The sequence below is a fragment of the Patella vulgata genome, chromosome 3, assembly GCF_932274485.2.
Source record: "Patella vulgata chromosome 3, xgPatVulg1.2, whole genome shotgun sequence".
NCBI lineage: Eukaryota > Metazoa > Mollusca > Gastropoda > Patellidae > Patella > Patella vulgata.
The window spans coordinates 45,223,872-45,241,260 of record NC_065881.2 but is presented as its reverse complement, the minus strand read 5'-3'; the positions used below and the strand labels follow the sequence as shown (position 1 = coordinate 45,241,260).

Genomic DNA, 17,389 nt, shown 5'->3' with positions numbered 1-17,389 from the left:
GGAATCGACTGCATAGGGGTCACCTTCGCGCCCGACGTCCTCGCGTGATCCCTTGTTTGAGAGATCATCACATTCAGGCAAGACGTCGTTGGTGTAGGGATCGTCAACACTGGGATAATCGACGCTGGAGCAATGTGATGTTTTCAGATGAGTCAAGGTTCACTGTTGATTTTTTGGCAGACGTAGGAGGGTGTGGCATCGTCGAAACGAGCGCTTCCAAGACGTTAACGTCATCAGACATGATCGATTTGGGGGTGGTTCTGTTATGGTGTGGGGAGGCATCACTGTTGCTGGAAGAACGGCTTTACATGTTGTTGCAGGGCGTGTTACAGGCCAGTACTACCGGGACAACATCTTGGCAGTCCATGTTGTGCCGTTCGCACGACGTCATGGCCGCCGTTTCATCTTCCAGGATGACAACGCAAGATGTCACAGGGCCAGGATCGTTACAGGTTACCTCCAACAACAGAACATCACCACATTACTTTGGCCAGCACTGAGTCCCGACCTCTCCCCCATCGAGCATGTCTGGGACATGCTTGGACAGAGGTTACGTCAACGTCAACAACGTCCTGCCAATGTCCAAGAACTTGCTGCTGCGTTGCAACAGGAATGGGAGAATCTGGACCAAAATGACCTTAGATGTCTCATTAGGAGTATGCCACGTCGGATCAATGCTTGTTTGGCAAACAGAGGAGGATTTACCCGTTACTGACTTGGTTGTGATGCTGTGGTAACTTTGCTGTTTGACCCCGGGTATCATTTTACCCTTATAATGGTCAGTCTGTGCCTTACTTAGTCTAACGATCATTTGGAATAAATCGATGAATGTGAACTTCATTTCATTTTGTCATTTGTTTCTTCTTCAGTTTCATTAGGTCACTTTAATAACACTTAAAAATCAAATATCCCCTACTTTTTTTGAATAGTATATTTTGAACTGCTGACATATGCAGTTTGCACCCTGAACACTGGAATAATATTGGCAACCTTATCCTTCCATATGGGGTATTTAATTATAATGATGCATTATATAAGATTTCGAGAGAGAGAGGGTTGAACTCACACAAACTAAGTCATTTAAGGACTAACATATGGTTCAATTTTATTTCAATAATTCGCTTGGGCATTGGGGTCTTTAGCAGTGGGAGGGGCCCAGAGAAAACCCACAAGGTTGGACAGGGAATCACCCCGGTTGACTCAATGACAGACCTTATGATACAACATCCACGCATTAATCATTCGGCCATACAACCCCCCTTTGGATAAAGAGCTGGCCCTTCTTGCTATAATAGTTACAAAATAGATAATTCAAAATTAATATATTGAAAATGTCATTTAAATTGCTTTATTCTGAGCAAAGTTATCACTGTTTGAAGTTTTCAAAAGATGTGACATAGATTGTTTATTATCATAGCCTATAGCAACATTACTGGTTAATCGAGACTCGGCCTTGTTTCTGCATTTATAATATCATTATAATTATAATATCATTATTAAATGGCAATGACCTAGAGAGTTGACTATAGGCTTGTCATGTGAATACATGTCTAAATAATAATTTATATAACATTTGAAGCCAAAATAAAAACCTGCAATAGGCAAATTTAGCTCTTACATAATGCATCTTTAAGCCATTATTATTCTGACCTGCTTGGTCATTTTATTTATCAATCTATAACCAGAGGCGGATTCAATGGGGGGTGCAACAGTGCCTTTTTTACTGCTGAAAGTGCCTTTTCTCAGACTCAAATATGTCCGTTCCCAACCCGTTGTAGGGATCCCAAATGACTCAAACCATCGACTCAAACACACCAGTCTGGGAAATAGCTCTTGGAATGGCTACAGATGCAAGGAAATGACGGATAATTTTCTTGGGTCCCCCCCCCCCCCTCATCGGCGTGCCCTGTCTCCGCGGTCAATGCCTTCATTTTGCACCGCCCCCCCCCCCCTTTTCAAAATTCCTAGATCCGCCCCTCATAACTGACCACTATATCATGCAAATGACTTGGTACCCATGAAGTTTTTTGTTGTCTAAACGACAATCAATAACAGTAAATCATGATAATGCTTAGCAATAATTTATTATCAGAAGCAAAAATTTGACAACCATTGCAAACTAACATTGATATACTAACTTAATTGAAATACAATGTAGAGTTTTTTCTTTTCTTGAACAGAAAAGAATTGTTTCCAATTTGTTATAAAGAAATTTTCAAATACAAAGGCCAAAATTAAATTTGGTTTTCTCTGTCCATTCAATATCCTGTCAGAAAAAAATTCCTGCTTTATTATTCAATTAATTATCAAATAAAATATACACATATGGTTCTAATCAACAATAAAATGAGGTACAACTTGGCTCAAATCAGGGATAGATATCCAACGGGTTATACAAAGGAATTTAAGAATATATAAAGAGGTATTTATTTAATTATTTAAGTGTAACAGTAATATAATCATTCCTTGTTAAACCAGCGGTTGTCAGACAAGATAGGCCCACATTTTGCAAGAGATGGATTTTTTCGTAAAATCAGGGGCCATACATAATCCAGGAAGTTATGGTCTGAAATGTGTGAATATCGAAAAGGACTGAGATATTTGGGATAGAAAGATATATTTTAAGTTTCATCAAAATCGGATAAAAATTGTGACTTCTAGAGGGTCCACAACCTTGGCATTACATACTTTTACACTATTTGTGCACATGTACAAGGAGCGGCCATTTTGTCAGGCAGTTTCAGTCCGAAATTCGAACTCGACCGCCATTAGGATGTAACGGTGATACATTCAAACGCTTTTTTAAAATCGGATAAAAATTGTGACCTCTAGAGGATCCACACGCTAAAAACGGGATTTTTCATATAATCAGGGGCCAAAATGCAGGAATTTATTGCCTGAAATGCGCAAATATCGAAATGGACCGAGATATTTGGGATATAGAGATATACTTTAAGTTTCATCAAAATTGGATAAATATTGTGACTTCTGGAGTGCCCACAACCTTGGTATTACATACTTTTACACTATTTCCGTATATTTTGACATGCAGTTTGGGTCAGATTTTTATGAAATTCAAACTCAACCTTCATTGATGTGCAACAATGATATATATTTAAACATTTTTCAAAAATGAATACAAATTTTGACTTCTAGCGGGGCCACAAGCTAAAAATTCTGATCAGATCAGCAGAATATCAAAAGGAACTAAAATCTTTGGGTTATGAACATGTACAGTAAACGTCGCATCAGTCAGATTCGTATAAGTCGGATCTTTGCTCAACTCGTATAAATTCGTTTGGACCCTTTGATCCTGCACGTTATTCTTATTAAACTTCTGTGGGGAAGTCGGATTTCCTAAGTCGGATCTTTGCTCAACTCGGATCAAAATGTTCGGTCCATTTGATCTAATTCCGCTTTTTTTCCTTCACCTAAGTCGGATCCGCAGTATGTTCAGAATTTGACTAAGTCAGTTTTGTCTCGATGGTCTAAAACATGGTTAGCTATTCCATGCACAGAGCTCCAAAATACTTTCCCCTATCATTTTGACTCAAATCAGCCCATTTGACGCGACGCAATAATAGAATTTTCCCAGAAAATTCGAAACTCTCTGTCTGCTGTCGAGACACTTTCCAGGAAAATTTAGGACAATTTTCAAAGATGGCGACAAAATGGAAGTTATTTACTTGCACGTGTGAACAAAAGCTTGAAATGTGTGTTTGAATCCATTAACTCGGATAAAATTGGTCAGTCCACTTAGATCTGACATATGCGAAGTTTACTGTATTTCAAGTTTTATCAAAATTGTGTCCTCTAGAGGGTCCACAACCTTGATTTAACATATTTTTTACACTATTTGTGTATGAGGGGTGGCCATTTTGTCTGGCAGTTTGGGTCCGATTTTCACGAAATTTGAACTCAACCAAAATTATGGTGTAAATCAGTTGAAAATTTTGACCTCTAGAGTGATCACAAGCTATATAGGTGATTTTTCGTAAAACCAGGGACCATAATCCCTGAAGTTTCGATCTGATACATGCCAATATTGCAATGAACTGGGATCTTTTGGAGATAAAACTATATTTCAAGTTTTGTCAAAATCGGGTAAGAATTGTGACCTGTAAATGTCCACCAACAAATTGTGGACGAACGGACAGGGGTGACCACAATATGTCCACATGAAAATGTGGGCGTACAAAAATACAATAAAAATTGAGGTTAGGTAAAGGTTGACTAAATCATAAATCAATTTCTGACATGTCCCATCCCTGAATCTACATTTACCTTGTTCCTAGGTCAATACCAGGTAAATCTGATATTATGTCCAGTTACAGCTGTCAAAATTATGAATAAAATTAATTTTAATCACGATTTTATTTATAATGATGCAACAGCACTATAAAGAACTAAATATATAATGGAAAATATTTTATGATGTAATTGTAAATATAGTATAGTTTATCTTATGGTGTTTTCCTCATTTAATTCAGATAAAACTACATGTATGAATATTAACACTGATATAACGACCATGAAAAGGGACAACAAGCATACACAATCAAAAGTTATTGAATCAAATATTAACAGTCGAAATAAATTAATTTACAAGATTCTGTAAAACTAAGTTTTATATAATGCTTGCGCTGTCATTTTGATAACTTCATATTTCTTAAATTTACCGTGATTATATGTATAATTCATTTTTATTTATTCTGCATCTACCATTTTTACAAAATGTAATAGCGCCGCGGAGCAATAATTTTTACTGGAATGCAGACGCTTTCATTACATTATTATTATTAATTATCAGAAATCGCTGAAAATCAATAGGATTCTTTGTCTCATGACCTTAAATACTGTGTATAAATTTAACGTCAATCGAATATAAACTTTGGCCTCTAGAGCGTCCACAAGATTTTTCAAAGTGATCAAGGGCCATAATTCTGGCAGTAATTATCGGAAATCGCTGAAAATCAATAGGCTTCTTCGTCTCATGACCTTAAACACTGTGTATAAATTTAAAGTCAATCAGATATTAACTTTAGCCTCTAGAGCGTCACAAGATTTTTTCAAAGTGATCAAGGGCCATAACTTTGGCAGTAATTATTGTAAATCGTTGAAAATCAATAGGCTTCTTCGTCTCATGACCTTAAACACTGGGTATAAATTTAAAGTCAATTTGATATTATCTTTAGCCTCTACAAGATATTTTGAAGTGATCAAGGGCTATAACTATGGCAGTAATTATCGGACGACAATGTACGACCACATTTCAATGTGGGCGTATATAAAAACTATAGAAATAAAACATTTCATAATATAGTGGCACAGATCCTTAAGGACAATGATATTTTAAGTCTATAGACCAATCCCAGAGGAAAAGGGAGGTAAAGGGTGTTTTGAAAAAAGTAAGCATTCTCAGAACTGTGCATGCACATCCACCACTACTATAATTATACATATATTAACAAACCTTTGTAGAAAGTAAATCGGAATAATCTAATACAAGAAATGTGCCACTTCTGAATGTGCACAATTTAAAGATAAAGAAACATATTGGCTCTACATAAAAAGACATTTTAAACAGCCAATTTTGATAACTGGACACTAATAAGTTAACTCTAAATCAATATTCAATTAATTGTTTTAATCCTAAACTAAGTGTTTGCAAAAAGCCCTGACAAATATGTGTTATGTAACATAGTACATGTATATCTTGAGGTATTGAGCGGTTTTTGTACATATCAAGTTTTGAACTTAATTTCCGAGTGAGGTTTTACCAATTTAACAGCACTCTGGTTTTTTAAAGAGAAATAAAAATAACTCTGCTTTGCAGTTTTTTTTCTCTACAAATTAGCCAACAATGTGGAAATAGAATGAAAGAAAATTATTTTTGAGTAATTTCTTCATAAAATAGCACATAATAAACTTTAATTGGCTTTAGCCAGAATCAAGTAACTTTGTTTAAAAATAAGTTTAAAGTGCATTGAATGCAGCTAGAAAGATTACATCTATCTCTATTAAAACAGGTGAATATATATATATATATATATATATATATATAATGTCAGTTTACAAGTCATTTTGTATATTATTAAAGGATCTACAAGATTATCTACATTTACATCACAAATATATCTCTATGAAAAGAAAAAGAGAAAAATCTATCAATCTACAAAATCAAACCAATAAACTTGTTATATAAACATGTGTTTATCCAAAAAAAAACAAAACAAAAAAAAAAAACAATCAAAAAAAGGAACACTAATGCCTTAGCTTAAAAAGAAAAAGCATGTCAATATCTTAACTAAATTTGAAAGAAAAATGTAAATACAGTAACATTATTTTTGCTAATATTAAGCATTTAGATACGTGTATAACAATGCAAAAGAAAATTTCTCTTAAAATTTCCCTTACCAATTTAAACACATACATTTTAAAAAATATTAAATTGGTATCAATTCAAATAATTTGGATCTTGGTTGTAGTAGTTCTACATTAATTCAAAGTCATAAAATTATTGGAACTTTCAACTATGTCTGTTAGGTTTGTACTAAATATAAGGGATAAAAATTTAGCTTGGGACAAACTTTATAGACAAGACTATTTAACCCTTTAGCACTTGGATCACCCAAAGTTGTATTCCTTAGAGAGTCTCAAAACAGTCAAGTGAATATCGGTGGTGCTCCCAAGAACTGATAAGCAGTTCTACAATAAAGAAGCTGTTCACATGACTGACAATTTTGAGGCAGTCTATAGGTAGAAGAAGTTTCAGACCTGACAGGGATACATGTACATGTATATCACTTTTCAAAGAACCAGGGTAGTCAGTATTTATATGTACCAAGTGATAAAGGGTTAATTCATACACACAAATAGTGTTTAGATATTAAGCATGTATGTGTACCTTAATATAATTATAATAAGTTTGTACACCTAAATGAGTGGTACATGCTATTAATTTACAATTGGTCAAAATTATTCTTAATGTTCAGGATGTTGATTATATTCTTTATTAAAAATTTATACACAATTCATAATAAATTTAACAGTTTTATTTAAATTTCAAATGAACTTAATTTTAAATAATTAATTTTATTTGTTAATCTATTTAATTTTCAAGAATCTAAAATCAATAAATTATAAAGATTATTCTTATATTAACATTTTGTCTCAATTCATTTTATTCATTAACGTGAAAGAACAATATGAATATACTTATTTTTTTTTACCTATCCATAAGAAATGAGTGTAATATTCTCCTTATCTTCTACAAATACATGTACTTGCAGTTCTATTCAATTATGAAAAAATCACCGAGACGCAATCACAAACTATGAAATAACTAATAACATAAACATATATAATATAGTTACAATTCCACAATTGAATTGGCAAAAAGGTATTTTAAAGAAAAACAATTAACAAAAAAAAATATTTTACAATAAGATGAAAATGTAAATATGCGTTAGACGCCAAGATGTATTTCTTCTCCGTTTTACGGCGCAACTCAATAATTACAATTACAATACATGAAGAAAAACATGGCATCGAAAAAAAGTGAGTCTTTGACTGCTTTTTATCTTTTACCACTGGTTACACCAAATATTGTTATTTAGCTAAAAATATTATTTAACATGCAATCAATCAACATTTAAAATAAATTTTATACTTAATACACACAAGAATGTACAAAGTACCACACACTTGTTTTTTTCTTTGCTGCCATTAAGTTATGAGGACTGTGTAGGGTTTGCAAGAATGACTGTGCCATCTGCAATCAAAGAGTCTGTCAGAAGTCTGACATTTTGATGTTTTGTATGAAATAATTCATTGTTCTTTCAAAACAAAAGTATTTCTGCCATTTTGAATGGTTCCTGATACCATGTCTAATTCTTTACTACACAGTCCCAATAACTGGATGTGTGCTGCATGTACATGTATGTCCTACAAATGATGAAGCTAGAATGCACGGAATTTGATTAAAAAAAATTGATCTATCACATGTACACAAAACAATGAACAACTTATAAATACAAAACACTGTAATTCCATCAGTGAAATGACAATTGTTTGCTCTAAGCAAACAATAAAGCTGAAAATTTCATGGCAAAGAGATCACACAACTGACATACTGAACTTGAAAATCAATGCATTGTAACAAATACATACTACATGTATATCAAGTTGTGCATGTCTAACATTGTTCGATTTACATACATGTATACTCATATGTCTGGATGCGGTAAAATAATGAGCTCCATTGATTTTTCAGACAGAATGCCATTAGGGGTCCAAAAATAATGAAAGAATTTCTACTTGATTTGTATAAATTGATAACGCTTTGCATAAGCAGCTAGATGTACATGCTTTGAGATCATTTCATTAATATATAACACTTTACTTCAAAACAGTCAATTCCATCATCAATTCAAACAAGGGCCCTGATTCACGAAATTTTAACTAAAGATAAAATCCAAATTTTAGTAGATACCTCAATTTTGATTGGCTAAGCACTAAAATCAATCTAATATTATCCAATCAAATTACTAAAATTTGGATTTTATCTCAGTTAAGTTTTCGTGAATAAGGGCCCAGCACCTTAAATTCTCTTGTATCACATTTATTATTATTGCCTATTGCAAATTAGGCATCTTTGAGGCAGAGTTTTCCATTCACCATCATCACTGACCTATTCAAAAGATGAATTATTCATTCCCGATTCACACAATACAACATTGTGAACAATTAATTAAACATGAGTGCATAATTACAGTTGTAACAACCAGTTCAACCTTACTTCATTTCCAATACAAGAGGTTTGTACTCATTATAAGTATTCATTAGCATACTGAACAATTTCCACTCTAATTTCACCTACATGTAATTTGTCCAAATCAGTTTAATCACTTAAGTGTTTACTTTGAAAATAATTACCAGTCTTGCATCTCTTTCATCTCATGAGCTAATATTTAAATCAAATAAGTAAATTTTAAAGATATTTTTTAAATTTTGATTTTACAATAATATAAGTGAATTATTTTCTTATATCATTTTATTAAAGATGCTGGTTAGCTATTAATTACATTGGAAAAGAAACTATAAATTATTATGGTATATTTTATGTTAATATTCATTTCTAAATGTACCTTACATACATGTGTATGTACAGTTACATGCCACATTTAAAATATTGAATTAATTACTGGTACTTAAAGATACATTATGTAAGATTTAGATAAAGAATTGACCATTCTTGCTACAATAGCTCAAAAATAAATAATGTAAAATGAAAATTTCATTCAAATTACTTCATTCTGAGCCAAGTTATTACTGTTTGTAGTTTTGACAAGATGTGTGAATTGTGGTAACCAGGGCACTGGTATATTCGAGACTTAGCCTCGCTTTCCCATTTTTAAATTAAATTCTTAAATGGCGAACTGTTCTAATCTACCGGTAGTTAAAATCTTGAGTATCCAATGCCATCCAGAGTTGATTATGGTCTTGTTTTGTTAATAAATGTCTAATTAATAGTTTATATAACATTTCAGGCCTAAAGAAAGACCTGCAAAAGGCAGATTTAGCTCTTGCATAATGTACGTTAAAGTTTCATAACTTTCTTTAATCTTTAATTATTGGAACCTATATTTTACAGCCAATTTTTTTTCAAAAACACAAAAACAATGGTCAGCTGCATAGCAGCATTATCATTACTGTATATCACATTACAAGCACGTCAAATTACATACATTCATACATTTTATATATATATATATATATTAATCAATATTAATCAATGTATTTATTTATGAGCTACCAGCCACCAATAGCCAACAGTTTAACATTTTATTGAGGTAGTCCATATTAATATATATTAATACCACAGGCAAAAGCCAGATAATTTACAAATACATTGACAAAGCTAATTATTTTTACAAGGTTCATAACATTTTTTTTTTCATTTTTTTTCTCATTTTACATTAGATTATAATAATGGTGATTACTTGCTAACAAAGAAGCTCAGCTGTAAGCCATACCCGCATTTTACATAGTACATAAATATGATTAATAATTACAAACAATATTGTCTAGTGACAAAGTCAAACTGGCGCACCACATTAAAACTGTGCAGAAAGTGAGTAAATGTCATAACTCCATATATAATATATACATGTAAGGTACATAAATCCTGCCATTTGCAAACATGTAGGCAAAATCTGATTTCAACTAAAATGCCAAAAATTGTCAAAATATGTCTAACATCTGATTTATATACATGTAATAAAAACCAATATTATAAAATACTGGTTTTATTGATGGATAACATTTATAATGTTTAAATTTTAAAGACACATAAAGCATTTTGACATATAATTTGTGTCAAACTAAAGTATCAATAGCCTAACCCTACAATTATCTACACGGTACAGACACAGAGGTATACTGTATTTGACATAATTTGGGGTCAATATAATTCTTACAAAGGGAATAGAGCATAATGGAATAATTGTCAAATTTGATCTGAATTTTTATCTGCACTGGCTTTCATCTTTGTGTAACAAAGATCTTTAAGATTCTCCAGTTACTGTTATTTTCATGAAATTGGATTGATGCAAAAATGTACAACTTAAACTTTCTGCTATTTATCAAGCCTATGGTTGGTCCATGGCCTATCTTAAAGGCACATGACCTATTTAATTTAGGTCAAAACAAAGTGTTGAATTGGGTTAATCTGATGTTTGATTTTGATTAGTAATGGGACAAATTCCATCTGATTAAATTTTCACTTTAGCAAAGTAAGAAAAAGTTGGAGTGTTTAATAATTTTTGCATACTCATCTCACAAAAAGATTTAACATATCAAATTTGTACTTTAAATAAAATTTCACCTAATTCAATGAAGTTGTCTCTTTTTAAGCCATCTATCCATTAGAATTCCAAACAAATGCATAATCTGCATCAAAATACATTATGTGTCTTTTTACTAAGGTGATAGGTGTATTGTGTGGAAGTTGCAAAACATCAGATGTTTATTTGTAACAATGACAATGAATAGCTGCCATTCTAATATGCTGCAAACAAATACTTTAAATATTACATAATAATATAGTGTGTTCATTATAATTAATCAACTTACTTTTCCTTTCTTGACTAAATATGAAATTCCTGAGGTAGAGATATATATTAGCTATTAAGTATATCACTAAAACTAATTCGGTCACCTGATCTGTAAGGAATGACCTTTTACACAGGAATGAAAAGGCTTGTAATGTATTATAATGTTTTACAAATAAAATACAATGTGTTTAATTATAAGTACCTTAAATATCTGTGATATTGTATGGTATAATAAAAGGTGTGTATATATCTATATATATCTTACAAATTATACTTATATCTCAAGTCTTGGACATAAGCAGAGCAGGCTCATGTATAAAGCACTCCATAAAACATTATCCACATGAAGTTTGAAATACATGTGTGTACGATTTTATAATAATAACAATTTCACAAATACTATTCATTTTTAAAGTCAACAAAACACTTTGTGACAAAAAATAGCAGACGTGTGTCCAAGCATAAAAATAATCATATTAGCATTTGGAAGCTAAAACAAAAATTAAATGTTCAAAATCAAGAAGTGGCTCTTTGAGACACGGGAACTAAATTACTTAATATTAAAAATCCCTGAGCATTAAAGATGCCTTTGGCGTCACAAACTAGATTACCTGAGAACTTGCAATTCTGCATTCTGGCCTGAGCGTAAAGTGAAGGTCATTCTCAACAAGAACTGATGCCAAGAAACAAAGAAAAAAGTTGACTCTTATTATTTTACAAAGTTATTCAAAGTCTAACAATAAGTTCTCTACACCTGATTGTAGTTCTAATATTGTAAAATAGTTCCCAGAGGATTATTTAGAATACCTGGATGCGATTATTTCCAAAATCAACCACAATTAACAAACCATCTGGAGTAACACACAAGCCAGATGGCCTATCCATATATCCAGGCCCTGAACCTGGACTTCCAAATTTACACAAGAAATTGCCATTTGGTTGAAATACCTGAATTCTGTGGTTTCTTGAGTCAGCCACTATAATGTTTCCTTCCTGATCAACGGCCACACCCTGGGGTCTCAAAAACTGGCCATTACCACTACCTTCTGTGCCAAGAAATCTGGCAGATTGAAAATCTGAATGAATTACAAGCAGACGATGATTGTTGAAATCTGTAACAACGATATGACCATCGTTATTAAAGGCAACACCACGGGGAGAATCAAAATGCTTCCATAACGGTCCTTCAAAACCATACTTATTGATAAACTGGCCTTCTGAGGTAAAAAGTTGAACACGATGATTCCTGGTGTCGGAGACAATCAGGCGTCCCTCTGGACCTACAGCTACATCCCATGGATAATTAAATTGTCCATTTTTATTACCCTTTTCTCCAAATTTTGATATGAAATTACCAGTGTTGGTAAAAATCTGGACTCTGTGGTTGTCTTTATCAGTAACTATAATACGTCCCTGAGAATCGCATGCTACACCAGCTGGTCGATCAAATTGACCATTTCTAGAACCCGCAGATCCAAACTTGTGTCGAAAACATCCATCCTGATTAAATATTTGTATGCGATTGTTGCTACGATCTGCTATTATAATATTGCCATCTCTATCACAACATACACCCCATGGTCTACATAACTGCCCATCTCCATCCCCTTCTGAGCTGAACTGATGTATCAATGGACCCACCATGGCATAATTTCGACCATTTCTGATAGTGACAGTGAAAGGACTGTCTCTAATATGTTTACCTCTGATAGTCACAGATATAATATGCTTTCCTTCTGTCTGTGGTCTATAGGTAACAGTATAAGTTCCGTTATGACGATCAATTACTTCTGTTCTATATATGGCTCCTTCTGGACTTTGAATAAGGACATCAATTGGATCCTCCCCAACCACTCGAGCTTCGCTGTGATGATCCTTTGTATGAACAATGAAAACTGCTAATTTTCCTTTCAGAGCTCGCTTTAACCCATCTCCTGTTGCAATGCAATTGGAAGCACAAGCACTGCTACTTATAAATCCAAGTTTACCGATAGCATTATATAGGGCAGTATCTGGCGGTGTAAATACCAAACTGTCATCTTCATGTGGTTCGAGATGACCTCGCAAATGACGCATATTCTGAATTTCTGAAACCATTTTGTCTTTGGTTCTGAGGATGTCAAGGTCATTACCCGTATTTAACATTTTTTCAACTTCATCTACAGTCTGACAAATTGATGACAGTCCAACTTTCAATTCATCAACTTGAGAATGCAAAGACTTTGCTTTAACTTGCCTTATTTTTTCTATGCGACGCAGAAGGTCATGTTCACGTTCTTCTAGGGCTGCCATATAGCGTCTTGTCGTTGTACTTACTTCTGTTGCCACTGATTGTGCACGGTTTTCCACCCTCTCTCCCATACCCTGAGTTAAATGAATGCTATCTTCAATTGCTTTAATACCTGCTTTGGCATCAGCTAGAAGTTTTAAGGTTATAGTTTTGGAATTTTCTAACGCATCTTGGAGGTAGATAAAACTATGGCCAACATGATCAGTCATTGTACACTCTCGACATATTGGTTGCATGCAAGTATCACAATATAATCTTAAAACTTCTAATTCATGTTTTTCACAATAATTAACTGGTTTGTCCGATGAAATATTATGTAAGATGGGTGATGGTGCTGCTGGTATTGTAGGAGAATGAAATTTGCCATTATGAATACGTTCTATATAGTGGTCTTTAGTGAGTCGAACTCTCTGATGTGCTTTTACACAGTTATTACACAAATACTCATTACAGTTCTTGCATATTGAAGAAGCTGAACTACCTTCATCGCAAGAGTTACACCACCTCCCGAAATTATTCTCTCGAGTATTTGATAAATCACCATTTTCAAAATCTTCTTCAGTCGTTACCATAACATCTATGATGTTGTTGATGAAAAAATTCGATGGAAAGTGCTCGATTCCTCGCGAATTCAGGGGGGCGGTTTGATTGCATGTGGGGCAATTCAAGTTCACATTCGCCCCAACTGTCCTGATTTCCGACTCGAGACATTTTTTACAAAACGTGTGCAGACAAGGCAACACACGTGGATCGTCAAATCGGTTCAAACACAAAGGACAAGATAGTTGTTCACCGAACGAGTCGGAAAATGCAGCCATTTAGCGCGTTGGTACATGAGGTAGAAAGGTACCCGTCTTATCCCGGTCACAAATTGCTTCGCTTCTTTACATTGTAAATTCTCAATGAATCGTCCTTCGAAATGCAGGCAACTCCGCAAAACGAAGGGAGTTACAGAGAAAATTAGGAAACTCGAGTCCCTTACACAATTGTTCCCCCTGTATGTCCTTTCGATTCATATCAATCTGCGAGGTAGATCGGTTATTAAAAGTCTCTTTAGGTCGACTATCAACTTACTATAGTGGAGATCATTTTCCTTTTCGTGATGAGAGGCGCCATCTTACAACATATTATAGGCGTGGTTAACCTAGTTCCGAAGAACTGCCAATCACTTTTATTAACCAATGGGATAACAGACACTTTGCTGTCGTGATACTGCGGCTTGAAAATATTTCATTTCATTAAGTAAATCGCGATTCATGTTGCATGCATGCACTCTTTGAAAATTGTATTGCTTTCTAAAGTAAATATAGCTATGTCGCCAAGGCCGTTGCAAGTAAACAATAGAAAAGTATACAGGAAGTAGGCCTAGATTTTTAGTAATGAAATATTATAATACGCTGATGACATGTAAAATGATTACCGAAAGGAACGGTCTTTCAAATCAGGGCCTGGACAGACCAATATAGTTATTTTCAAAATTCAACACCGCAAAGTAAATAATTAATCTTTTATTTTAAGTGGTAAAACCGCTTTATCGATCAAGTTATTTATTAAAAATTACCTTAGATTCGTGTTATTATCTAAACAATCGCTTACTTTAGTGGGCGTTTTTTTTTTCCTCCTGGCTCTTGTAAGTGTAACATTTTTATCAAATAAATACTAAAAAAAACCCGTTAAAACGTCAATTTTTCAAATCTAATTTGAGTGACCTTATCTGACTATTTTGTCAAACCCTGTCTAAATCGATTACCGACTGGCGACAACATTCATTTCATGTTGTGCCTCTTTAATTATTTATGGAAGATTTAATAGTAAATTATTAATTCATTAATCGCCTTTCATGAGAATTTTTATGTACCGCAGGTGTGGCAGTTTGAATTGACTCCCGGTGTGTGTTTGCTCCTGTGTTTGCGCATGTCCGAAACTATTGTTAGCGTTAACAACCAAACTATATCTACTTCCGGTGTGAGATGGTACCTGATCACTGATCAGTTCAGAAAAAAGTATTACGTATATGATTAGAGTTTTGTCATGAATAAACGTACTTGTTATCGTGATTAGCTGTTGTTTTAGTGATCAGTAGTTACACGATAAACGGATCTAAGTTGATTGGCTTGAAATTGATAGTTCTATCGTCCGTGATTTGTTTGCCGTTGTTTTAGTACATTGAGAGAGAGAAATGGGGTTTAACGTCCACTCGACACAACTAGGTCATTTCGGGACTAACATATGGTTTAATTTTATTTCAATAATTCGCTTGCGCATAGGGGACTTTAGCAGTGGGAGGAAACCGGAGGACCCGGAGAAAATCCACGAGGTTGGACAGGCGACCCTACTCCTTGTCACGTACAACCGGGGATTCGAAACCACGCCAGTCGACTAAATGACAGACTTTATGATACAGCGCGAGCACGCTAACCATTCAGCCATCCAACCCCCTAGTACATTGAATATTGGCCTTTATATGATTGGGATTTCTCTGTATCATTGTTATTTTAATTTGTACTTCTTATTAAATTTTTTTACAATTTCACAATATATCCTAGGGCTTATCTGTTTTATTACAGGGGTTTCAGGTCACGTGACTTTAGCGTGAAATCTGACAGCCAGCGGCTGAAATATTGCCCGCTTCAATCTACGATTCTAAATTACTATTTTATTTAAATGTATTACTGGCTATTGTGTTGTAATAGTTTAATATCAATCTCAATATCAGCAAAGATTCAGACTCAAAAAAATTATCGAAATGTAAGCGAATTTACCGTTTATATACGTCACGCTACCAGAGATTTTCCATCAACGCGAATTGCTACGACTCACTTTATTGGTGATTCCGCGCCTTCGCCTTAGCAGAGCCTTGTCTAATGATTTTGTTGTGCGCGCATTATCGGGCTAAGCCCGACCCGCGAGCACCGTAGGTGCGAGCCGCTTGAACACCGCAGGTGGGTGGCCCTCCCCCAGAAAATTTTGAAAATTGGCTCCCTTTGACTCGATTTCTGAGCACTTAAAAAATAGTTTCGGAGATTTGATACACTATTAGTTTTGGCATCTTGTTAAACCATGGATTGATTAATACCCTGTAAAATCGAGATCAAAACACTGCTGCGGCTGACCCTCAGACAGAAATATACCCATAAAACAAACAGGAAGACGATTTTGTAAACTTACGCACCATGATATAGTATTGGGACATGGGAAAAATCTTGTCAGCGATTTTCAAAACGTATGTATGTTGCCGCCCAGTCTTCATCTTTTGGGCTCAGTAGGCGGCACAGTTTGGCCAGTGCGTGGCGGCGGCGCCGCCTAGTCACCATGTTGAACGAGGCTCTGCGCCTTAGTCAACTTGTATTTCTACTTTTTATCGAAATAAACAAACTGTATCAACTCGACACCCTCTACTGATATAGTAATACTGTATTAATATTGGTAGATAATAGTTTAGAAACCTATTTGACCGCAAGAAAATCTTAGGGGAAATCCTATCACGGGGAGTCAATGCACACCGTGTCGATAACGGTGTGAGCTGACTCCTACAACTGCACATGCGCTAAACGGTCATCACACAACAGGAACCATCGCACACTGTCACAGGTCAGATGGAGAAAAGCAAATTTTGGAAAAAGGAACGTGCGGCATGAATGTACTCGCGTTTTCGCCGGCGAAAAAGTCAGTCTAATGCAAATGGAGAGCCCCAGGGAAGAACGATCAAAGTCACCTTTTCAATGAACCCCAGTTAATGGCGCCATCTGGTAGCAAATTGTATAAGCTTTCTGTGGAACAATCAATTTCAGGTAAAAACGATCGGAGTCACATCGAACTAGCCCTTCTGAAATGGCCTCCCGTTGTTCTGTTCGCGTCAAGCATTCTCGTCCAAAAGTCTGTTTTGCCTTTTATGCGAAAAGACAAAAATGTGACTTCGATAGTTCTTCCCCTGGACTCTTCAAATGTAATGTGAGCGTTTCCGCGTGCGTTGTTGATAAGC

At 34.5% G+C, this 17,389-nt stretch overlaps 1 protein-coding gene across 1 annotated transcript; it reads right to left on the bottom strand.

Moving 5' to 3' along the window:
- Positions 1–7,237: 7,237 nt before the first annotated feature.
- LOC126814585 (E3 ubiquitin-protein ligase TRIM71) lies at positions 7,238–15,805 on the bottom strand (the record flags this gene model as incomplete). Its single annotated transcript, XM_050539833.2, has 2 exons — positions 7,238–13,850; positions 15,788–15,805. Coding segments are annotated over 2 exons (1,953 nt in total), but the record flags the coding sequence as incomplete, so codon positions are not given.
- Between the last annotated feature and the right edge of the window lie 1,584 nt (positions 15,806–17,389).